We start from the raw sequence: 25,777 nt of genomic DNA on the forward strand, positions 1-25,777 counted from the left end.
ACTGATTTATTCATTGTTATCATCATACGTGCAATTGTATCAGCACACATGAATTTTTCAGTAATTTATGAAATATAAAATAATAAAAACTTTTCATATTAAGATGAAATAGGTTTATCAGTCTAGATTACAGAATTGGAAGGGATCTTAAAGCCCACCCAATCCCAACCCCGCTGCCATGGATAGGGCTGCCACCCACCAGCTCAGGCTGCCCAGGGCCCCATCCATCCTGGCCTTGAACACCTCCAAGGATGGGGCTCTTACAGCTTCTGTGAGTGTCCTGTTCCTGTGCCTCACCACACACACTGAGTAAAAAATGTCCTCCACATCCAACCTAAATTTCCTCTCTTTTAGTTTAAAGCCATTCCCCTTGGTCTATCACTATTAGACCATATAAAAAGTCATTCTCCCTCCTGTTTGTAAGCCCCCTTCAAGTACTGGAAAGCTTCAATGAAGTCTCCAGGCTGAACACCCCCAGCTACCCCAGCCTTTCTCTGTAGGAAAGGTACTACTTTTTTCCCCAGATTTACATTAACTACATTATGTTTTCTGATGGGCTGCAGTTTGGTTTGGCAGATTTCCCTTAAATTGATTGACACAGTTTCCATCACTTGTGATCTTTGCATTTCCTAAAGAATCAGTAAGGCCAGCCAAACATAGCCTGCCTAAGAAAGCGCAATGTGTCTACAGCGATTTTCAAGCTAAGGATACAGGGCTGTTTAATTTAAAAACACTAAACATTACTGTACTGGAAAGAATGAAAATAGGTTATGTGAAAAATCTTGTATGATCATTATATATTTTACTATCTTCTTTGGAAAAAAATACCAACAACTGTATTTCAAACCTTATGTCTGGTATCAGGTTGCTTACCTAAAATCTTATATTTCCAGTATGTTACTGTTCTATTACCCCTTATTCTACCTTCTTGTATTTGAATCAGTTCAGATTTTTTTCAAGAAATTTTAACAGAGAAGATTAGAGATCGATATCAATCTATCTTCCACTATTAATAGTAGTTACTCCATCATGATGATCATTAGTCTAACACAGAAAAATGCATGGGAAAATACATAAATGGTAAAGTTCAAAACAACTGAAAATTCTTGTGTCACATACATCTCCAAGTTGTATAAAAGAACGCAATGTATATTTCAAATATGGCAAACAATTTCAAGCTGCTAGCTTGTTTCCTGTGAGAAAAGCTCCTCTAAATCTCATTTCAAACTCTTTGGAAAGATGTTTTCCCTTGTGGAACTATTACTCTAACCATGAAAAAAGACAATTTAGGACCTTTACATGACATGATCTGTAAGAAGCCAAAAAACTTCCATTCTGCCAGCCAAGAAGAATGTAATGAGATGGCTTTTTGACATCTGCTCATTGCTTCCCTTCACTCCACAAAGAAAGAACTTATAGGTGGGGCATACTAAATGTATAGCTGAGGGACAGGCTGCATTTGCACCAAGTATTCAGCAATTACAAAGATTGGAACTTACTCACTTGCCATGTAAAAAGAGAATGAATATTTGATCAATAAGAATTTAGAAAAACAATCAAAATCCCAAAATGACTCATCCAGCCACCTTCCCCACAGACCTTTATTAGAAAAGCCAAGACATACAACAAACCTGTGCTAACTTGTGCTATTTCAGTGTCACGGATAAAGGAGAAGAAAAAGATCTACATTTTTTGAATTTGACTAGGATGATCCCCAAATGTTGTCATAGATCTTATACCTTAGCAACGTAGGCGATTTAAGAAATTGTTTCAGAACCCAGTCAAGATTGTATAAACTCTCCTTAGCAACTAAAAAATCCATAGATTTTGTTGAAACAATCTGTATTAGAACAAAGCTGAATATTTTTCTATTTTTTCTCCTAAGAAAGCTAAGTAGCTAGAAAGGAGAAACATTAGAACTACCATCAGATCTAAAGAATTGTTGACCTCTCTCTGGACTACCACAGGGTTTCACAAGCCAATCTGGGAACATCTGATCTAGTCCATTTTCCTGCCAATCAACCATTTGCTCTCCATAAAAGTATTTTCTGTAACGAGCTCTATTCTTTATGACTAATTCTGATGAAAGCTGATATTAACTTTATTTAGATTTTAATGTCTGGAACCAATGCTATGGTTTGCCTTCACAGTAAGACCTCCAGCTGAAAAGTTTGCTTCACATTAAATTATTTTTCAGCAGGGTGAACAGTGTGAGGCTTGTCTTCAGGAGTTTACACGCCAAAAATAAGGGTACAAAAAATGATGACTTATGAATAAACAGAAAATGCCTGGCTACTAAGCATTTATTCTCCTTTCATTCAGGAAACAGAAGGAAATAATAGTGAAAATAGGTTTGCAGGGCACTTAAATTCCATAGAAGAGCCTTGAATCCAGTACTTTTTTCTTCCTAATGCTCATCTGACATAGTACCCAGTGTCTGTGGTCATATAACTTTAACAAATTTGAGATGCCAACAGGTGAAGAGATATAGCTATAGCTCTCTTCCTTTATAAGACTACTGGTTTTTTTTTTTGTTTGGTTGTTTTTTTAAATTCCTTCTGTCAAGAACCAGATAAAACTGGAAAACAGAAGATAGAAAACGCAGAGATTATTATTATTTTGCAGAATAGGCAAGAAAACAAAATACTATTGCCTCTTTCTTCTGATAAGTTCTGTAACATTTTCCTTTACAGTGCTTTCAATACTTTAATTACTGCTGTATCATAATGACATCAAGAACTTAAAAAAAGAAACTCAGTACTAGTCTAAACATTTTACTCTAGGCAACAAAATGACTAATGACTTCACTCAAAAGATATGAAAAGAAAGATAAATAGAAAAGGATTATTTACCCAAAAACTTACACTGTACTCCAAGACCAGAAAACCTTTGCTAAATGAAACGACTTTCTCTAACTAGGATCATCCTTTCTTGCCATAAGCTAAACATTATATAAACCAAATAATAATAGAGGGTCATATTTGTTCGTTCTTAATGTGAAAAAATATATTTGCATCTTTCAAGCAACTAGAATTAGGACAGCATTAGGGGAAATAACTCCAGAGCTGAAAGTTATCAGTATTGTAACTTTTCTTGTTCAAGCTATTTGGAGTTGCATTATCCCTGTGCTATGTGGTTCTTCAGCCCTAGCTCACACTTGGGATTTAAAAGTTTTTAAATGCTGAAATAGAGCATTTCAGATTTGGTGAGAAGTGAATACAGGAGATTTATTTAAAATGAATAATATTTTCTTCCCGTAATTTTCTTTTTTTAATCCCCTTTCAAGAAGGTTCAGAGCACGAAGAATTTTCATGATAGGAACAAGACATTTCCAATCTAGTAGTTGTCTATGCAGTTGTATAAATGTTTTATAAATACATACTATGATATTCAGTTTTAAATATCTGGTTTGAAAATGAAACAAGATTTACAATAAATGAGCTTTCTTCCAAAAAAAAAAAAAAATCAGAAGAGGAAAAAACTCTCAACCACCACTACAAAACCTTACTGAATATTGTAACAAGAGCAAAATACCCTCACAAACATTGTGAAGTGATTATTTTTACATGACTTAAGATGACGTCTTTCCTTTAACAGAAGTTCAGGGCATAATCCCCACATTCCTACCTGCTCACTAGCCCTGATCTAGTCCAAGGAAGTTACATGAAAGCAAAACAGAAAGCTACATTACACTAATATCTCATAATATATAGCAAAGTTTGGCTCTAAAAAGGCTCTCTTTGCAACATGAATCCTGTCTGCACATGTCCTAATACACTCTTCACTAACAAAACTGCAGGCTAGTTTTCCAGACATTACATGCCTCACACAGCAGTCAAATAGTAAATGCAAAACAAAAGAAAAAAAAAGAATAAAAAAAGGGCAGAATTAACTTTCATGGATAATCTCATAAATGAGAACTGGACATAATAATTTTTTTTATTTTTAAACAAAGTATATTTGGGGAAAGAGAATGTTAAGTACTTTTTTTTAAGCCAGTAGTATTTCCAGCTCTTTTTCCTAAGTATTCTAGCATTTATTTATTTACATTCTTCATAGTGGCAATAAGAGGGATGTAAATATGCATGATCATAAATGGATTTGCAAGGTGCAAGTGGACTATAGTAAGAATGAGAACTTACTGTCTTGCTGATGTAATTTGTGCTGATATTCATACACTGGAGTCCTTCACTATTGCAGCAACCTCCACATCTGTAGATGGATACACACGGGGGTTTAAAGAAGGTGTTTGTAGTTGCTCCAAACTCTTTCCCCACATCCACACACACTTCACGTGGCATGCACTGAGTTTTTCTCCATTCAGTATCAATACCTGCCAAGTTACAGGGAATTGTGTATGTTATAAAGCAGCTGTTTAAAAACAATACTCTCTTACAGTAAATCAATAGGAGGCTTTTCATGCTTAGAATCAGAATATGTGTTGCAAGAGTCTCATCCTTTGCATGTTGTTCAGCGTTAACTTTGGGCTAATTTCTTCTTCACAGGAATGCACCACGGAGCAGATGCAAAGTCACAGTGATGCTCAGAGGGAACCTAACAAATTTGGGCAGATACACAGAAACCACAGCTGAAGCTGATACTTGTCCTTTCTTTTTTTGCTTCGGCTGAGTTCCACCTTGAATGAACTCTAGGGAAGTATTGTACACCTCTATAAATTAACATGAGTTAAGCTGAAAGGCGAAATTTATGCCCAGATTATCAATGCAAATTTAGGGAAACATTTCATGAAGTTTTATACAGCCTTTGCCAAATATAACCTTATGCTAAATAGCCATGAGAATTGCAGTTATACGATCCCTTTATTCTCTCATGAAGCCAGTTGTTGGTAGGTAATTCACAGAAAATGGGCTCTGCAAAGGTCCATGATTTCCAATATCAAGTCAAAAACGATTGCAATAAATCCTGTGTTCCCTTCTCCTCTCAATTGTGAGCTAATTATATTTATAATCAGGCCATGTGAAATATCAAGGGGCTATAGAAGTATTTATTACAAGTGAATTATTTCATCTCCTTACTGATAACGCGTCAGAGAAGAAAATGTTATCAGCCATGATTTTGCAGGAAGTGAGCTCTTCGCAGAAGGTGAGCAAAATCATTTCACTGAATTGAACTGTTAGTGCTCCCTTTGCTTTTTCCAAAAATCTTCACAGCTTCTACAAATTAGGATCTCTAATATCTAAAGACAAAAATGTTTACTGAGCTGATAAAGCAATCTATACCTTCCTGGGAATGAAGTACCAAAAGTACTTCTGTGGAAAAGTATTGCATTTGAGGGTGGTTTATTCATGATGATTAGCTTTAGCATATCGTTGACATAACTGACACTCCTTTGGATTTTAATTTATTGCATATTATAACCTATTTTATATCTTGCACTTACTTTTCAGGATCTCTGCATTATAATGTGCTGCGGCAAATTTCAATGAATCATCTGATCTCGTGTCAGAGCTGGAGTGTTCCCTGTTGTGTTGCCAACCTCCTTTCCTCAACTGACATTTGAACATTTTCCAGTATTCTGGGTAAAGTACTGTCATGAGTTCATCCACACTGGACACAGATCGCAACTGCTCTTCCAGGTCTTTGCTTGCATGAGCCTGTCAAAGTAACATGCAAGATTAATTACTTTCTCTATTACACAAGGTTTGCTGGAAACTAGCCTGAAAAACAACTCATATATTGTAAAAATAGATTTTGCTCAAAGGGGTCCACATTACAACAACTACTTCAGTCTCTCGATGTCGACACAGCACTCTATCAGAAAATACTGAAGCCTTATCATACCTGTAGTTTAAAACATCTGTGTGAGAAAGGAGCTATGGAATTAAGCCTACAGAAGTACTGTTTTCAGATTAAAAACAAACAAAAAGCAGCATTCTTTTTTCCTGGAAACAAAAGTTTTCCTAATAAAATTTTGAATGCTTAAACTCATGCTATTTAATATTTAACATCAATTTTTCGACAATTTTCCAAAAGTCTCGAAAAATGGAAATGCAGAAATACAAAAAGGATGAAAGCAAAGTTAGGAAAAAAATAGTTCATCTGATTTTGTATCATTTTAAGGATAACCATGGTGAATAATTTCTCATTATACGTACTAATCTTTACATTATTGTGAGTCAAGGACTTTGGTACCTTTGAGATTCTGAATTGCACACTCCTGCACAGTTAAGAGTTTCAGCTGAAATTCGTCAGGACTAAGGACAAGGTACAGTGGCTTTAAACTAAAAGATGGTAGGCTTAGGCTAGACATCAGGAAGAAATTCTTCACATTGAGAGTGGTGAGGCACTGGAACAGATTGCTTAGAGAAGTTGTGGATGCCCCATCCCTAGAGGTGTTGAATGTCAGATGGATGGGGCTTTGAGCAACCTGATCTATCTACTGCAAGATGCCCCTATCCTTAGCAGAGTGGTTGGAACTACATGTTCCTTAAGGTCTCTTCTAACCCAAACCATTCTATGATCATACAAGCGTTATCCTTGTTAATGTTATTTGAAGAGAAATCTAAAAGCCAATGAATTTCACTTTCTTATTTACTCACTTTTACACAGACTCATTGCAATAACATTTTCCTAAAAGACTACAACTCAGATTTACATTCTGATTTTTCATTTACTCCAGATTCCTAGAAGATTCATCTGTGCCCTCAGTTGAAACAATACTTAGCTCCAAGAGTCTGCTGTGATTGCTATGATTCCTTGCTCAGCCTTTCACCCGTGAATTGTTGACTTTCCAAAGAGAAGAGGGGTAAGCAGAAAATGTTAAAGAAATTTTAGTCACCTTCTCAGCCTTTGTGGCCCTTAGATGGCAGTATGAGACATGAAATATAGAGGTACGCTCTATAAAAGTCCAGCTGCTAACTGACCTTATGTATATACTAGAAAACTATTGCTTTGTTGACACAAGAAACACAGTTTAAATAGAATGTACATGCAAGACCAGAAACATGAAACTAGAGAATTTCAAGTTGAAGATTCTTTATCAAAGTTCATTATTAAGAAAATAAAAAATTATCTCAACTCAGTGATTCTACCAGTTTTTCAGTGATTAAACACCCAATTAGCTTTTATAAGCTATCAAATAAATGCACCCAAGTAAAGTAAATAGTTCTGAACTAGCCCATCCAAACCAAAACTGTTCCTTGTCTCACAAACATCAAGAAGAGTAAAAAATGGTTCAGGGTAGCACGCGCTTCCTTTCCAAGTACCAAATCCAGGAGAAATGCCTTGGTAAGACAGACTCAGAGAACTCATTCTCATAAGTACAGACACAAGAGAAAATGCAGATTCCAAACTCATTTTACAGCTGCAAGTGTTGTGGGTTAGAAAAGTAGTTTTCACTTAAGCCTACCCATATGACAGACCACTTCAACCTTAGATATTTTCAGTCAAGCTCTCAGCCTCAGAAATATACATTCAAGACTTCATTCCTTTCCTTGACCTCCCTGGCAAGAGTCATCTCTGATCCAAGACATGCAGTAAGTAGGATCTTGAGCATTGTTTTCAACAAGCTGGCACTCTAGAACATCTCGTATTCTATCACTCCTGCTCTCCTTGCAGGATGCAACATAGGTTCTCAACAAGTGGGTCACAAACCTCCCTGCTGAACAAACAACTACTTCAGCCATTGCCTGCCTGCTATCATCTCCCTCAAGATGTGAAAAGAGAATGGTGAGTAGCCTCATTCCTGCCAGGCTGTTTCCTAAGAGCCCTTGAGTGGAAGTATACTGGTGAAACAATGTAGGAAATAACAAGTGATGGGAATATGTCACACAGGAGGTCACAGCTAGGAGGATCCTTGTATATCCAGTCACAAAGCTGGATGCCAGTCCAATATATAAAGTGTGCAGAGAGGGAGACTGTTTGCTCATCTAGTATCTAATAGCTACATCCAGCAGATGGAGGGCTGATATAGAATAGGAAAGGGAACTGGTACCTAACACCTTCCAATGACTTCCTAAAACCTGTTATCTGTAGACAAAATGTTGGTTGTTTTAGTTATCTGAATTACAGGCCTAGATCAGTAGAAAAATAAGTACTAAAGTTCAAAATGACTTGGTTGAAGCCATTGTATGTTGAAGAGAGATGATATATGATTGAAATAATTTGTGCTTATGAAATCCCTCTCTGGTGAGGAAGTATATATAAATATATATGTATATATATATATAAATATATATGTATATATACACACATATATATATTCCTCAAAAAGAAATATATACACATACATACAGTATGCCAGCTCTATGATCTCTTCTTGGTATATTCACTGTAAGACTACAAAAGGCATGTATTTTTGAATTAAAGCAGATTAGTCTGTGTCAAATTGCTTAGAATATCATAACTGTACACAGCTTGTAGAATGACTTGATTTTTGCACTACAGTCAAAATTTATTGTTGCCATGAACACCAAAGTAAATCTTAAATTCTCGTTGGTTAGAAGAGTGAGTATTACATATAGTAAAAACACTAGATCATTTAGAACTGTTAAAAAGAGTTTATAAGTTTTTAAGAATTGAATGCAACTGCTTTTGTAAACATAACAGTTGTCTGGCAACATTTCCTATTTTGTCCAAATTTTGTCTAATTTCACAAAATTTGCTGACTCTGTCCCTACTTTCTGTCCCAAATTACTTCCTCTTTCTCAAAATGTGAATTGGCTTTTAGTGCAGGACACACTTTAAAAAATTATTTCAAACCTAGAAAGACAATGGAAATCCAGAATTCAACACCTACTTATAATTTATGACAAGATATAGAGAAAGTAACAAGATAAAAAAAAAAGCGCTCCAGAGGAGCTCTTTCTTTTTTTTAGTAACTTCATTTGAGATTACAGTTACTGCCACCAAGCTTGTTATTCCCAAATGTAATCTCATATTAACAACAACAACAAAAAGATATTAAATAATTCTCTGTTGTCTGAAAGTAACATGTCTTTCACAAGTGCAGTTTAATGCTTTTAGAAGTGATCATGCTTTCAAGCCAGATGACAACAGCTCACTGATTTTCACATAAATTAGTTCTAGTACACTCCACATTTAGTCTTGGACCAATTGCTTAGATGTTTCACTGGAAAGACGTTCTGTGTTCTATGTCCAACATTGAGAAGGAAGCTGGAAACCAGTGGCTCCTGAGGTTGGAGTTTTTTCTGTCCTATGATTTTTATTTCTTTTGCTCTTTACAAGTCAGTTGAGAGGTTGTTAGTCTCCATTCCTTTTCCTTCTCCATTCCCCTATCCTTTTTCCATTCCTTGCCAAGTAGAACCACTGAAGTTGTAAGTGCCTATTGCTGTCCCTTACACCTTTCTACTATTTTTATTGTGGTTTTTTTGTTTGTTTGTTTGTTTACATCTGACCGATTTTTTGTCCTGAGAGGTTGCTTAAAAATACCTGAAGCTAGGATTTAGCCAAACTTTTGACTACACAGTCTCTACGTGATGACAGAAAATACTGCATAAAACAACAATTTAAAAATACAGTTCATGGAGAACACAGTAAAGACAAGTCTTGCTTCATTCCACTTCTTCCACATTATTACTAAGGATCAGAGGAAAACGGGAAATACATGTATAAATGTAGTAAAGCTTGCTGATAAGATCTTCCATTATAAATTATTTGAGAACATATTATTCTGAAAAAGCACGCACTTTACAATGTGTGTTTTCACTACATGGAATGTCCAGTTTTCCATAAACTTATAGCTCAGGAAGAGAGAGGAGAAAGTAGGCTCCACATCCATTAACAAAATCACATCTCCAGTAGATTTTCCACGCATTACATTGACTGTCTCTCGCATACCCAGTGTCTGCCTCTATTTACTAATAACAAAGCTCAGAACACTTAATATCTGGCAGAATGCATGACATGTAATTGATGGTGCAATGTGCTATAACGGTACTTTACATATCTGCTCCAATTATAGTTGTCAGCTCATTTTATTTTCAAGGATTTTGTTGACAAACTTTAATAAGAAAATTCTGTCTATAAACTCCTCAACTCTAATATGTATATATTCTATATTTACTGGCTGATTGAAATGCATTAAAAATCAAGCAGTTAAACTAGAATGTTGAAACAAATCTTGCAAACAAATGGAAATATTTCAACAGTACGTATAAACATTTTATTTGCATAATACTTCATTGTTATTTTCATGTGTTTCAGCATTATTTTTACGAGTTCTTATCAGTAAAAAGAGAAAATATCATAATTAGAGAAAATATATTAGCCAGACTTCAAAATTAAAATCTTTTTTTTTTTTTTTTTTTTTTTTTTTTTTTTTTCTCCTCACAACCATCATATAATGCCTTAGGTTGAAGGGAACCTTAAAGTTCATGCAGTTCCAATCCCACTGCTCCGGGCAGATTGCTACCCACTTGATCTGGCTGCTCAGATTCCACCCCACCTGGCCTTGAATATCTCCAGGGATGGGGCATCCACAGCTCCTCTGGGCAGCCTGTTCCAGTGCCTCATCACCCTCTCTGAGTAAAAAGAAAAAATTATTAGCATCTAAACTAAACCCACCCTCTTTCAGAGTAAAGCCATTCCCTTGGTTATATCTCTATCAGATCATGTAAAAATAAAAAAGAAAAAAATTGGTCTCCCTCTACTTGTTAAGCTCTCTTCAAATACTGGATGGCCATGATGAGGTCTCCCCAGAGCCATCCCTTCTCCAAGCTAAACAAGCCCAACTCCATAAACGTTTCTTCATAGCAGAAGTAGTCCAGCCCTCTGATCATTTTTGAGGCCCTCCTCTGGACCCACTTCAACATCTCTACATTCTTCCTGTACTGGGGACCCCAGGCAAGGACACTGTCCTCCAGGTGGGGCCTCACAAGGGCAGAGTAGAGGGGCATACAATCACCTCCCTCTCCCTGCTGGCCACATCTATTTTGACGCAGCCCAGCATAATAACGGCTTCTGGGCCAGAAGAGCACACTGCTGGCTCAAATCCAGCTTTTAACCCTTCAGGACCCCTCATATCTGGGATTGCCTCAGCCCAACTGTAACACCATGCACCTGGCCTTGTTAAACTTCATTAGATTCACATCTGCCCGCAATTTGAGCACATCCGGGTCCCTCTGGATAGCATCCCTACCTTCTACTGTGTCAGCTGTCCCACTCAGCTTAGTGCTATCAGCAAACTTACTGAGTGTACACTCAATCGTGTTTTCTCTATCACTGAAAATGTTGAAGAGCACTGGCCCCAAGATGGACTTCAGGGGACACCATTTGTCACCAGTTTCCATTACTGATAACAACCCTGTGGCTGCAACCATCCAAATTCCTTACCCACCAAACAGTCCAGCTTTCAAATCCATATCTCTCTAATTTACAGATGAGGATGTGGTGTGGGACCCATGACAAAGGTCTTGCACAAGTCCAGGTAGGTGATATCAGTTTCTCTCCCTTTGTTGACTGATGCTGTCGCTCCATCACAGAAGGCCACCAGATTGATCAGTCATGATATGCCTTAATGAAGCTAGCTATCTCAGATAAATGCCTCATCTCACATGTGCCTTAAAATATTTTCCAATAGGATCTGCTCAAGATTTTCCCAGACATGAGGCTCTTTGGCCTGTACTTCCTTGAGTCTTCCTTTCTCCCTTTGAATATGGGAGTGATGTTTCTCTTAAGCCATGCCAGAATAGCCCTGATTTTGAATGACTGTCCATTATTGCAAACTTCAATGTTTCCACCACATAAAGTTACAAAACAATATTTTGCTGAAATAAAATAGTAACACTGTCTATATTAAAAAAAAAAACACAACAGAACAAACGTAGTAAAATCAGTGAAATTAATTTGAACTCAGAGCACTATAAGAACAGCAAAGAGATTAGAATCTATATCTGTTACAAAAGAACTGACTAAACACATTAGACAAGCATAATAAATAAGAATGAAAGTATTAAAAAAACAGTAACTACAAAACAGACAAAATTGTCTGAATTACATTACATTTTAAGTGGCCTTCATTCACTCTGCCATTTTAAATGTCAAGAACAACACGAGGCAAAGAAAAAAAAGAAAATAAAAATGTGCAACGTGTGTGGGAAAGGAGAAATATTTTGTGAAGAGATTTGAAAGATAGAATTATTAAGCTAAAAATTTATTAAGCTAAAGGACAAAAAATGTATTAAGCTATTAAGACAAATTAAGACTATAGAATTTCAATTCTGTCTACAAATCACACATTTTCTTCGGTCCAGAGCATTTTTGTGAGGATAAACTACTGGGGAATCATGCCAATAATCTATTGTTTGATATTACTCTTCTGTTCAGGAGTACAACCACTTAAGTTTTTTGTGTACAAACTTCCCACAAATTGGAAATCCAATTTTTATGTGAATCAGCATTTATTTTATTTAGCTATTCTTAGAAATTGCCTACAAGTAGTCTAAGATACATTTATACAAAGGCATTTATGTGAGGTCCTTCAGTCGACATTTTGCTGTTACGGGGATTCTGAAACACACTTTTTGACTTATGCTTACGCGTCAAGCACTTGCATTCCTGAACAGAACTGAACATTCCCTACTAAAATGCCAATATTCTCATGTAAAGGGAATTATTTATGAAAATGCCCTTTTTTGATCTGAGTCTAATTTCCTCAGGAAGCAGACAGAAACCACCTCTCCCTTTGTAGATCAACTTCCTGCTCTGCTGGATGGTTTCTTTAAAAGCCTCTAAGGTGGCTGATTTTCCCAAGTTTTTGGGAGACTAAGACACTGCTGTAGGCAACATGGTATCTGATACAATTAGAGACGGCAATGCCACAGTGCCATGACAGAAACCCACCAGATCTAGAATTTTATTTTTAACACACAAGCTTGTGCATGCAGAAATTAGTAAGGAAAAGGTGTTAAACACCACTCCTGACTCTGACAGAAAGTAACTTAGAGAAAGATGTTGGAAGCACCATAGCCAGACTCTGAATGTCTATGGCTTTCTTTGATGAGGTTTCAGCCTGTTCTTTCAAATTTGACTTGTTTCTCAGCAGTCTTCAACTTGTGGTCAGCAAAACCCTGTAAGACTGTTTCTAGGAATACAGCAAGTCATAATTACAGAATGAATTACCAAAGTCATGCCTGTTCTCAATAGAGTCAAATCAGTATTCAGGAGCTCGCGTTAGATGAGCACACAAACCAAAGGTCAAAAGTTGGAAATTTGAGGGATAACCATTTGTTCTGCAAGTACAACTGCTTCTAGATTCTTTTACTTTTTGAAAGATTCATACCAAAGTTTCAGTTGGCATTATGAATGAATTGAGAATCCATAAGGATTTGCATTATTGCTGTGGAAAGATTTATATCAGATTAAGTCTTGAAGACACCAGGTAGCACATTCTGTACGAAAAGAGATTTATGTATTCATTTTCTTGGTCTTCCTAAGGTACAGTGAACAATGGTGACAAATGGAGAGGGTCACTGGAACTAGGTGTGTGATAGAAGAAAGGGGAGCACATATGGAAAACATTGTGATGATTACCATGTTAGTAAGTTGACTAACAGACACGCCATTCATCAGAAAGTAGATGGCTAGCAGAAAGAGAATGCTCATGTCCCCTGTAATTTAACCAATGTCATCTATCAGTTTAACTTAAATAGATACAAATGTTCATTTTGAAGAATCAAGATTAAAAAAAAAGTTTTCACTAGTACTAAGGAGGAAAGCAAACCATTAAAATCCAAAGAGAAAACGTAACTCAGAACTAAACTCTGAATAAAAGCTCTGTTCATAAGATCTTACTCTCTTGAAAAAATGGTAAAATGCCAGTTAAGTGATTTTTTTTTTTACTGGTTTGAATATGGCTTTTTTTTCAAATACCCTGCAACCTTTCATTTTCTTTCCAACAGTCAGACTTATCTCATTAAAATCAATACACAAGAATAAACTACCATGACTTTGTAAGAGATTGTTTATTTTCAGTTTTTACTGAACTCTCATTGGCATGATTTTTTTTTTTTTTTTAAATCAACTGCTGTTAGCTTTGTCAGTAAAAGCAAACAAACACAGAAAAGGTTTTTGAAGAAAACTAGTAGCGTTGTAGCACTGCAATTATCTGTCATCACTTCAGCAGATGTTAACACTGGCAGTGGGAATTAAAAGGCCTTGAAACACCAACCAGAGATGGACTAGCTTGAAAGGTAAAGGACAAAACTTTTATTTTAACCTGAGCTGGCCCATTCTGGCCATTCACCACAGGAAGATAGCCAAGACCCAAATACGCTAGTATGAGGTCAGAGTTCTGGCCACATAGCAAAAGCACGTTGGACTTCAAAAAAGGCAGTGGCTATAGATTGTTAGGTAATATTTTCTATTCCACAGATCGTTTTAGCATGCAAAAAGGTTTCACTAGCAGCTGGAATAAGAAATTGCATGTTCTTAAGAATGTTTCTGAGTTATAATGAACACACATGGGACATTCTCACCATGATGACAGTATTCAGTTTTAAATTCAATTCTCCTGTTTGTTCTTGAATTTTTAACAACGTGCTTTTTTATAAGACAGAAGGATTATATGGACACATCACCTCCTATCATCATTGCATAATTTCTCTCACAGCAAAGTAACTTTCCCTTTCACCAAGATTTTAAATCACTATTTAAAGCTCTGCGCAAACATAATTAATCCATGGTCTAAATATTTAGCCACAGGTCACAGAAATTTCTTGAATTAATTATACTTTTAAAGCAGTTCTTAAAATAAATAATTTCACAGGCCATGAAACAAGATCAATTGGATTTCAAAGAAAAAGCTGAACTTTATTCCTAAACAAATGTCTTAATCTAACAGGACATGATTTCTGTGTTGTTAAACAAGCCTTTTACTGTTTACAGATCTGTAAAGAAATATTAATTAGAAGACCACCTACCTTGTCACTTTGCCTATTTCAACAAATATGCCTGTTCTAAACAGAATACGCAACTCAAAACTCAGCAAAAACACTAAAGAATAACGAGCAAGTTATAATACGACAATTCCAATTGCAAAGCCTCTGTTTAAATTATTACAGACAGGCTTCGCACAAATGAATAAAGAAACAAAGATCCTAATACGCCTATTCATTCTATTAAATTTTGAGTTTCTAAGCACATTCTGCTATGATTACGTTACTATCTGATCCTTTTTTTTAGCATGCACACAAGACTTTTTAAAAGTCTATTTAGTAACTCAAAGTAACATGCAAGACTGACAAATCACAAAGCTAACTCTTTGGTAACTAAGTCATAAAATTTTGAGGTTTCATTCATACAAAAAATGCCACAAGCAGCTTTTTTTTTTTCGTTGACAAAGCCTTACTCAAATATTTTATGTAAAGTTTCTTTGCTAAATAAAGGCAAAATAAAGAGGTCAGCTGTATTTCATTAGCCTGCAGTAGGCACAGAATAAAAAGGACTTGCTATCCACTGCACGCTTGTGCCCATTCTGATAATCTGGTTTGAAATTTGTTTCATCCTAAATTCTGTGTGATACATTACTTGGATTAGCATCTGACATCTGTTACAGAGAAATTATACAAAAACAAAATCACTTGTTTAGATACTGACCCTATAACATGTCTGGGTTTTTTTTTATGATTTGATAGTGCAGGAAAAAATAGCCAGATAACAGAGAAAAGCATTATCCAATCTTAATCCCAAAATTCCAAAAGGATTGGAATAGTATAAAAAGAAGAAGATTTATTCTGAAGCTTTTAAGTACAACATTACATTGAAAGCAGTTTAAAAACAGTAGACACAAACAAAACTCTTTAGTTCACACAAGGCCATATTGTTCCATTAAGAGCAAATATTTAAACACATGTAAATATAGCACTTCAACACTTCAATATTTAAAAACAAGGAATAGTTTGGCATGGAAGAGGACCATTTTATTCCTCCTAGCCTGTATCAGATTAATGCTTCACAGACTGCAATCAGCCCAAGTACGCCTCACTACAGAATGGGTAAGTAAGATGGCAACACACACCTTTGCTGTCTCTGATAGGCTAACTTCATTGCAAACTACAGTATAAAAAGACCAATAGCTCTGTGACGCTGTCCCATCCTTCTGTACAAGATGGTGGTAAAATGAAAAACAACAGGAGCTTTTGATTGCAAAAAGAGAAGCAAGTCTTGTGCATCACTGGAAGAGAAAGCTTACTGTACCATGTAAAACCTGACAGGTATTAAGAGATTTGTCAGTAAAGCACGATAGACAGGGAGAGGCAAAAGAATCCTTAAGAAAGGCAAATCCAAGAACTAGTCTGAGAGACATGGTCACAATTCTCTTTCAAGCAACTGAATCAGGACAAAGATATGTTGCCCATTATTTTTGGCTTAAATTATTCTGAATAGTGTATTGTACTGTAATGTTACTTAAAAAAAAAAAAAAAAAAGGCAGAGAACATCAGCACTATTAAAACAAGACTTTAATTTATACTGACAGGACACGGCATAATCCAGTGCTGAACACAGAAGACTTTTCAAAGAAGTCCTGATTATAGAATGAAGCTTTTGCAAAAACTGATCTACAAAGCATGCCGTGAAAAATCCGCCGCATTGCAAGAATATATGTCCTCTTTGATAAAAATTAAAATATGGCACCCTAGAATCCATGACAGTACCATTAGCTGAAATTCACCCTATGATATCTTGCTGAGTTGCCTGCATTCTTATCCAGGCCTAGAAACTAATGAAAAAGGGGACAGATTTATAGGGATTATATATATTAAAAGAAGGCATACAGAGAGCAGAAAAAAAAAAAAGTGAACACTGTTTCTAGTTATTTCATGCCTGTAGAAAGATATAAGGAAGATGTTTAAAGTTAAGATAAGCACATGCTAAATCTCTTACCCTTAAGTTAAAATATTTTTCTCACATTAAGCTTTCAATAATTTCTTAGAAAAAAACACAAAACAACATTATTATATGGACTAAACTGCTTTGGATCACTGCATTTTTTAATCACTTGATCATATAGTCTTGCACTGAAAGACTGGAAGTGCATAAATCCAGATATCAAGGAAAAATGGGGATACTGCTGGGAAAAAGATGAATAATGAAGGATAGTGCATGCATCTCAGGCTCTAATCATCCCAAGATTTTGTTCAGAAGCGAAAGTACTCATTCTGAGGTATAAGATGCACTTGGAAGTACAGGTGTACTTCGACAAGTAGATCAACTACATCTACAAGTAGATGGCCTCTAATTAGTTTTATATTCTAATACAAAAAGAACAAATTAAATTAAAGGGCTCTGAACTTTTTGAGTAAAACAGATCTTATCACACTTCTCAGTTTTCTCAAAATATGTTTCCATTTTTAATTTTTTTTTTTATTTCGAGATTTTAGTAGACGAAAGTGTCAAAGCAGACGACCTAATGCAGAAGATAAATTTCATATTTTCTAGTATGATCAGAAACCCTTAAGGAAGAGCTATTTCAAGCATATGATACCCCTTCCTAAAGTCAATTTGCAGAGATTATTTATAATGATTTGCATATAAAAACCATGATAGAGTTGTGTGTGTACAAAGCTGATGTAGTAGGATTTGACTTTTTTTCCTAACAGTTTATTGTACACACAAGTTTTTGCAGGATCACAGTCACAGAAATTGGAATTTTGGATACATACATGTTGACATCAACAGCCCACTGTAGTTACTGAGATTACTATTTACAAGATGAAATCATTAAAAAATTTGTCTGTGTCTGCACACATTTCTAGCATTTCTTTTATTGAGAACTCCAATTTCCCCAATGCTTTGAGACAGCAGCTCTTTTCGAACAAAGTAGGTTCAGAGAAAGGGAGCACATGTCCAACTAGAGTAACTGGCAGTGAGAATGATGTTCTGGTATGTTGGGTAAAATTTTGTTTCAAATGAAAGTGTTTGATTTTCAATTTTACTTTTTATTATGATAGCAAAAGAAGAAAAAAAAACATAGATGAATGAACTTTAAGAAAGTTTTCTAATGAAATAGTTTAAGAACAACGAGTACAATAATTAATATAGATTTATTAACGTGCATGGCAGATACTGCTATATGCTTTTATTAATTTAATTGGAGATCATTTCTGACATGCAACAATCTTTTTTGCTGTCTTCAGTTTCTGAAAAGGTACTTAACTATCACCATATATTATTAGGGACAAAACTAGAAGAGTATCTATAAAATTCCTGCTTTCTGAGCAGGAAATAAAGAAAGAATGTAGAACTCTGCTTTTCCACAAGACTCAGATTTCACAAATGTGGCCTTCATTCGTGTCTCTGTAATTATTCAAATTTGTCATTTGGATTAATTAGAAACTTAACTGCAGCATTGTTGTATCTTTTGGAGATTTCATTAAAATTGACTATGCCTTTAAAGAAATGTGCCCAGATGCTGTGGGTACAGCTAATCACAGGCACAAAGGCCCAGTCAAGGTCAGGCTGCAAGTTTGTCTCTAATTGCCCAGTTACACATTCCTTGTTCACCCAAATCTTCTACTGACTTCAATGGGATTTTTGTTTAGTGAGGATTACAGGATTTGGCCTCCTAGCTTGTTTAAGTATTGCATCTATACATCACTATGTGTAGCATGTTTCAGATCCTTTGGTCACAATAGCCAGTTTTACTAGCCCTAAATATCATATTGAGATTTTAGAAGTATTTGCCTCTCCAAAAGCCTTGAAACTCAGTTTCTTTCTGTTATACATGACTTTTTTTTCCTATTACACAGTCAACATTATTGGATTATTTTTTTTAAACTACCTATCTGGCGGCTAATGTTTATTTCTTTGCTGCCGTATTTTTTCATTTCAAACATGCTAATTGCTTCGAAAAACTGTTGACAGAACTATCAGTAGTCATCCTGTTTGAACACAAAGAACATTTTTCCTACACACACGTCTTTTTCTAAAAGTCCTGCTTACACTTCAGCTCCTTATTAAAGCAGTCTGCTGATTTTCAGATGAGCTGACCAATGCCCATAGTAGATTTTCTTGACTTCTCTAAACATTTTTGCCTGTCACAGCATGTTTGTATGATTAATTCCCAATTCCAGTTTTTTTTCTTTAGATGTTTACACCAGGTCGCCTGCAGTCCTTCCTTAGTTTACCCCACAACATATGAGCATAAAGCATTTTTCCATCATTAAGCAAACACTACAATCTAGACAAAGTGCATGCTATCATTTTTTAATCAGACCAGCTGTACTACTCAAAGGCAAGGGTGTTTCTGTGTTGTCAGTTCAGGCCTGTTGGTCTCTTCCTCATCCAAACCAAATGCATGAGGAAACCCAGACACAGCTGATGAGAGAGTTCACTCAAGGGCCTACTTCAAATAGCACAAACACAAAATGCCATGAGTTGGGCTCCAGCGCATCCCATCTGCCTTGTCAATCAGAGAGCCCTCCCTGCCATCTCCCAAAGCACACAGTGGAACTTTGCAACATTGCACTGTGCAAACACCTTTCCAGTGATAGACACCTCAAAATGACAAAAAATATTTCTTAAGTATCTCCTAAAGCAACAACAAAAAAGTTAATTACACTTCAGAGATGTTACACAAGGACCAAGAGACTTGTATAAACTGCTAGGCCAAGTGCGTGTGGTCCAAGCAGTATTAAGTTCCAGCATTACTGACAAGAACTGATCCAACCCAAGTAGTCTGGAGACCACTGTTGCTCCCAAATACAGTCCACAAAGATGTCCTAAAAATACCATGCAAGAGAGATACATACAAGGAGACCATTTTATAAACTGTGATTAATTTGTAATGCTTCACAAAATAAGGCCTGGCACAATGACTTCCAAAAAAGTGGGAACAAATCAAAGAATTTAAGAGTAAATGCAAACGATTTACAGCATGTTAACTCCCCATGTAGGCTGAAGCCAAGCAGCTTCAGGTTGCTGTAGCTGTATAATAATGTTATTGATTTATATCAGTTTTCCAGTGTGTTTCTCAGTGTACTTCCCAGATAAATTTCTAGGATATGTTGGATTTTTACACAGTATCCTCCTCCACGAGGCAGCGTCCTAGTGAAAATATATCTACCTCACACTCCCTGACCAGCTATATTTGAAAGCTTTTACTGGATTTGCAGAAAATCATTAATGGTGACAGACTTTACACATCAAAAATTCTGCTACTGCAAGCATTTCAAGCAAAACACCAAAAATAACACAGGCAATGTTTCCCAGATAGAAAGCCAAGTATTTACAGTAGGAAAATATTAGTTACCTGTCTCACACCTCTGAACTACCTCACATCCCAAATCCTACTTCAGGTCCCTACTGCGTATACCAAAGTAATGTTCTCAGAGGTATCTTCTCTTCAGTTGTACCCGTACATTTGATATAAACATAGAGAAAAAAATAATCAACGTTAGCAGACTAAATGGGCTTCATAATGGATTTTCAAGAAGAAATGTAACTCGCTGCTGCTATCCACTTGGACATCGAGCCATTGACCGCAACTCTCTGAGCATGACCATCAACCAATTCCTTATCTAGCAAGTGCTTCATCCATCAAATCCATTTCTCCCTACATTCTTGTGTTTAGAAATGAAACCCTAGTTATTTTTCGTTGTCTAGTGTACATGCATTTCAGTATAATTTTATTTGAACAAGAATTTTTAAGCAGTAGATCAAAGATGAAAAATTGGATGCACGAGAATGAGCAGCATTAACTAGTGACACACTGAATAAAGTATATTCTTTTAGTTATGTTATAGTCACCAGTTAGCTGCAAGCAACAGAAAACCAGGAAAAAAAAAAAAAAAAAAAATCACTGTTCAAGGTTTCCTACTGTCTGATACCACTGAGTGAATGATCAGAATACAATTTAATTGGGTTGACTTGTGCATTAAGTTGCATTATGTTCCAAAACAGAGTAAAAAAGTTGACATTTGCACTTGTACTTTTCATGTTTGAAAAGCTCATACTTGTCAACATATTTTATCAGTTACTTACTTTAAACACAAAAGAGCACTTAACGCCTACTGATACCCCTGAAGAAATTCCAAGCAACAGAACCTTAATAGTTGAACTGAATATCAATACCTGCTATGTTTTTAAAATTGGATTTTTAAAAAAATCATTGAAACTTTTAAATAACAAGATTTGTTGAAGTCTATGACATGAATACATTTCTCCTGATATGCATTTGTTCATAAAATACTGACATTGAGAATACAATGCAGGTTATTAACTTGATGAAGTCATCTGTATTTGAATGACAGATGTTAAAAACAAACTGAGAGTGCTAACATCTAGACAATGTTACTCTGGGAAAGACTTTATCTTGAAAGACAGATTAACTCTACCATTATACTACTTTAAAATTATAATTAGTCAACAAATAAAAAAACAGCACTGGATTGCATTTCATTTTTAAAGAAATGATACAACCCAGATGTGTCTCTCATGTTCTGTCTCTTGTCCTATTTTTGAGTTTGCGTCACGGGACTCCTATTAAAAAAAAAAAAATCTTACTGTCTATGCCTCTCTACTCTTCTCCTGGATACTCAATTTAAAATTTTGTTTCTTTGGGATTTCATCTTCTTTCTTTCAATATTGAGTCAAGAGCAGTGTTTTACCACCTGAATTCATGCCCTTTAGATATTATCAGGGAGACTAGAACACCTATATCCATACTGAAAGTATTAACGTCAGTAGAATACATTTCCTCATCAAGTCCAAAAACAAAAACCAGACTGGAGATCTATAATTCAGTTTAATAGCAATTATTCGAAGTGCTGATCTTTTAATTATTATTATTTTCTATATTTTTGACATCTGCACATTCCCCACTGGAATACGGGGAATTATTTTTTATGGTTTCTGAAAATAGGAATGCATTTATTTCTCTTTGTATGTCCTACCCCCTCGACCATTACCAAATATTAGTTTTCATAGAACAACACTGTTAACACAACATTTAAGTTGTAATAGTGTGGTGTATTTGTATGCAATAAACCTACAGCATACTTCACTAAACAGTTATTTGAGTCTAGCAAAAATGTCTGAACTGAAGAATGTTTGGAAGTAGTTTTTTTTCAAATCCTCGTTTCATTTGTTTTGTTGTTTGATGCCGACCAGCAATGGTTACTGCCTATTCCTCTTAGAATCATAGAATCATCCATGGTGGAAGTCCAAGTCCTTTTCTGCATAACTCCTCCCCAGCCAGCCAGCCCTGACACTATCACTGCAGGGAATTCTTCCTTCTCAGGTTAAAGACATCTGTCTTTACTGAATTTAATTGGATTCCTTTCAGTCCATTTCTCCAGTCTGCCTAAGCCTCCCTGAATGTCAGCTCTCCATAAAAACTGTCAGTTACGCCACCTCCTCCTCTCTAATCTGGTGCCATTATAAGCTTTATGAAAATGCACTCTTCTGTTATTAAGGTTTTGTACCTCTATCGATAAAACTTGGGAAAGGCCCCTGATAAAAGACACTTGCAAATGGCCCTCAGAGTATGAACCTTCAGCTACCCTGTGGAACCCAGTGTTCCAACAAACTTTCTCACCTGTTTTTTCACCCATGGAGACCACAGCATCCTAACTTGAACAGAAGAATACTGCGGGACACAGCATCAAAAAGCCTTGCTGAAGTCAAGGTAGGTGATATCTACTAACCTCAACCACAGAGCAATTAATTTAATTATAGATGGTGATCAGATTAGTCAAGCATGACTTGCCATTAGCAAAACCACAATGCCTCCAAAGCATCCCACCCACTTCTAAAGAAACCAAAGTGTCTCCTCCTGTTTGATTCCTCAGCCATTTCCATCTCTGTGCAAGCAATTATTCCTTGACAGTCTATAAACCAGAAGATTTATGTTTTGCTTCAGAGTTTTTCCTCAGATTTGAGGGTCTGACAATACTTTTCTGTCTGTCATCCAAATTCTGGAATCTTTTCTCCCAACATTTTTTTTCCCCTCTCTCTAATCTGTTTCAATTGCTCACCATTCCAGTAAGAAAACATTAATTTAAGAAAAGTATAGACAAACTGACACAGTAGCACTTTACCTGGCAGATATCGCACCTTCAAATTAGCATTACTACTTTTGGGAATACTGCAATTTGAGCAATAGAGCTCAAACTGAAATGATAAAAAAAAACTATAGAAGTCTATGCACATTAGAGTTTCCAATTAGTATTATATATGCAGGCCATAGAAGCAAAGTCTTCTAGACAAAACACTAAACACAGCCTAAGTCTATTCTCACACAGAAGAACGTCTGTCACACAAAGACTGTCATGGTAAGCTGGAAATAATATAACTGTTCACTCAGTGCAATATATAAATATAGCTATCCTGCACTGGTATACTCCAGCTACCTCTTTTAGAAGTTACCCCAGGTACTTCTACAAATTGCAGAGCTGAGACTGCTCAACTTCATTGTTTTGTATAGGATGATCTCTGGACCAGAACATTAAGTACTCAGAAGTGACCAGAGCTGTTCCTTTAAGCTAAAGTGTTTGTTGAAAAGGTAGGGTAAAACCATGTTACAAGGAGGATGTTCTCAGAGAAGGTGACTGTGTAACTGCATTGTTACACAGAAAAGGAAGCCTTCTTGAACTCTTTGAGAGGCATAAAATGGGTTGCAGCACTCACTCTACCACGTTTCAAAATTAGATATATTTCCCTGTAGCTACAGTGAGGGAATCTCTGAGGGGAGGAACAGTTACACATCTCAATGTGCTGGGGGAAAAAAAATAAAAAAATAATAAAAAAAAAAATCAGTACTAATAGTGACTACTGACTTGAAAAATGTTTGATAGCTTCCAATGATGGGCTACTGCAATAATATTGGGAAAATTACAGATTGCTTATTGCTACTTATAAACAAAATTCAAGTTTCCAATAGCGAAACCAATTTCACCAGACTTAACACTAAGCACATTTTTTTCCAATTCACCCAAGGAGATAATCACCAAGGCTAAAGAAAAGCACTAAAAGCAGTACACATATTTGTAGGACTGAATATAGACTAGCTATTTTAAAAATTTACTTTTGAAACAAAGCTGTTGGGAAACAGAAACAAACATTGACGGATGACTGTTCCATATTTACATACACTTAAGCAAGACCGTCTAATTGCTAATATAATTTTCCCCATTACTAGAAGTGCTTGCAGACCAAGAAATCCAATCAAAATAGAGTTGAAGGCACGATACTGTCTTCACAGCTGTTGTGACTACATCTACAGTGATTTTAGTGAAGTTTGACTACTTACAGCGGCTGAAGATCTGGCCTTCCAATTTAAATTCTGTCTTGACTTTGAGTAATTTTGTTGAGGTCATTAGAACAGGGTTACTCAGGACATAAATTTGTCCCAAGGGCTTTTGTTGCCTAAGCTATATTTATATTACATTAATGTATAAACAGAAAATGCCTAACAAGTTCCAGTAAAGCAGTTCATTTAATTAGTTTGTAACTTGTGCTTATGTCTCTCAAGGGTTACTGAGGGTCAAATTAGAGAAACATATTTTTGAAAAGCACAACTCCTGAAATAATAAAGGTTCAGTTACAATTGTAAGCAGTATCACCTCGGTCTCATGACTTCTAATAGTCTTTTAATGACTAAATGGATTAAAATGAAAGAATAAAGTACATTAAGAGGAAACTAGTAGTTTTCTGAGTTTTCATAAATAGAAAAAACCTCTAGTTAATTTTTGTCTAAAAATCAGAACATGAGAAAGCCACACAACAGAAAATTCAGGCTTTATTCGTATATGCTAATAGGAAAAAAACCCCACACAATTCAGATGTAAACAAAAAGTAAGCATGGTATATCTTGTTCCATCTGTAACCTATCCCAATCTGAAGTTGAAAATTCAGTAAAATTTGCATTATTATATAGCAGAATATGGGCCTAGAAATGCCATCTGAACTGAGCAAGATGTTTTAAGTGAACTGGTGCCACTCGTCACACAGATGAACAGAGCGGCCCTGTCTTGTTTTGCAAGCAGAGGCGTGTTTTTAAAATGAAAAGACAAAAATCCATATAACCTGAATGTCAAGCAATAGTGCAAGACATGCATTATCTACAAGAATGTTAGCATACAGAATTTGTATTAACTAAACACCTGCCAGAGAACTCAAAGTAACCACTAAAAATAAAATTAAAATAAATTATCAAAGGTCTCCATGCACCAGTTGTTCATTTGGATAACTATAAAATCTGATACCAGCTGTTGATAACTCTCATTTATTGAATTTATTAACAAGCAGCAAGAATGTGCTTGTTGCATTACATGACTATGCATACTGAACAAGTGCTTCAATTCAATTCAACTTTACTTGCTTTTATTTTATGTACTCCACAACCTTTCACACAAAGCAAACATATGTGATTTTTTTTTTTTTTTTTTTTTTTTGGAACCTATTACATCACACATTGTATTTATCTACAAAACTATTAGTAGCAGAAAAATTGAAAGAAATAGCATGGAAGTGAAATCTTAAGCTTAAAGAAAACAGATCAATCATGATTTTCACACAGCTACTTGCAGCATGTAGATCACTGGATTTATATGTTACTATGTCAAACATCTGGATTTTTTCACACTAAATAAGTAAATCATTTCTTCAACAGCTGCTGACAAAGCATGAACTTTGAAAGTGGAGATCAAAAGGAGCGAGACAGTAAAATCTGTTTCATTCCAGTTAACAACACAAAGCATGATGCTTTCATACATAGCTAGAATACCAAGTGATGCGGGCAGCCACAATCAGATCAACTTTAATGGAGAATGACAGAAATACATATTTATGAAATACA

At 35.7% G+C, this 25,777-nt stretch overlaps 1 protein-coding gene and 1 long non-coding RNA gene across 2 annotated transcripts in view; one reads left to right on the plus strand and one right to left on the minus strand.

The window, feature by feature from the left end:
* The window catches only part of VEGFC (vascular endothelial growth factor C), a 65,231-nt gene that overhangs the window by 12,362 nt on the left and 27,092 nt on the right, over positions 1-25,777 (minus strand). The window contains exons 2-3 of the mRNA XM_085222488.1: positions 5,402-5,615; positions 4,143-4,333 (exon numbers count right to left, since the gene is read on the minus strand). Of these exons, the coding sequence (XP_085078614.1) occupies positions 4,143-4,333; positions 5,402-5,615 (405 nt within the window). The remainder of the gene's footprint in view (positions 1-4,142; positions 4,334-5,401; positions 5,616-25,777) is intronic.
* LOC146544447 (uncharacterized) lies at positions 6,639-22,472 on the plus strand. Its single transcript, XR_014882925.1, has 4 exons — positions 6,639-6,766; positions 7,579-7,689; positions 11,360-15,974; positions 16,457-22,472. It is a non-coding gene; the product is annotated as an uncharacterized LOC146544447 (long non-coding RNA).

Source organism: Meleagris gallopavo, chromosome 4 (genome assembly GCF_905368555.1).
Source record: "Meleagris gallopavo chromosome 4, MGAL_WU_HG_1.1, whole genome shotgun sequence".
Taxonomy (NCBI): domain Eukaryota; kingdom Metazoa; phylum Chordata; class Aves; order Galliformes; family Phasianidae; genus Meleagris; species Meleagris gallopavo.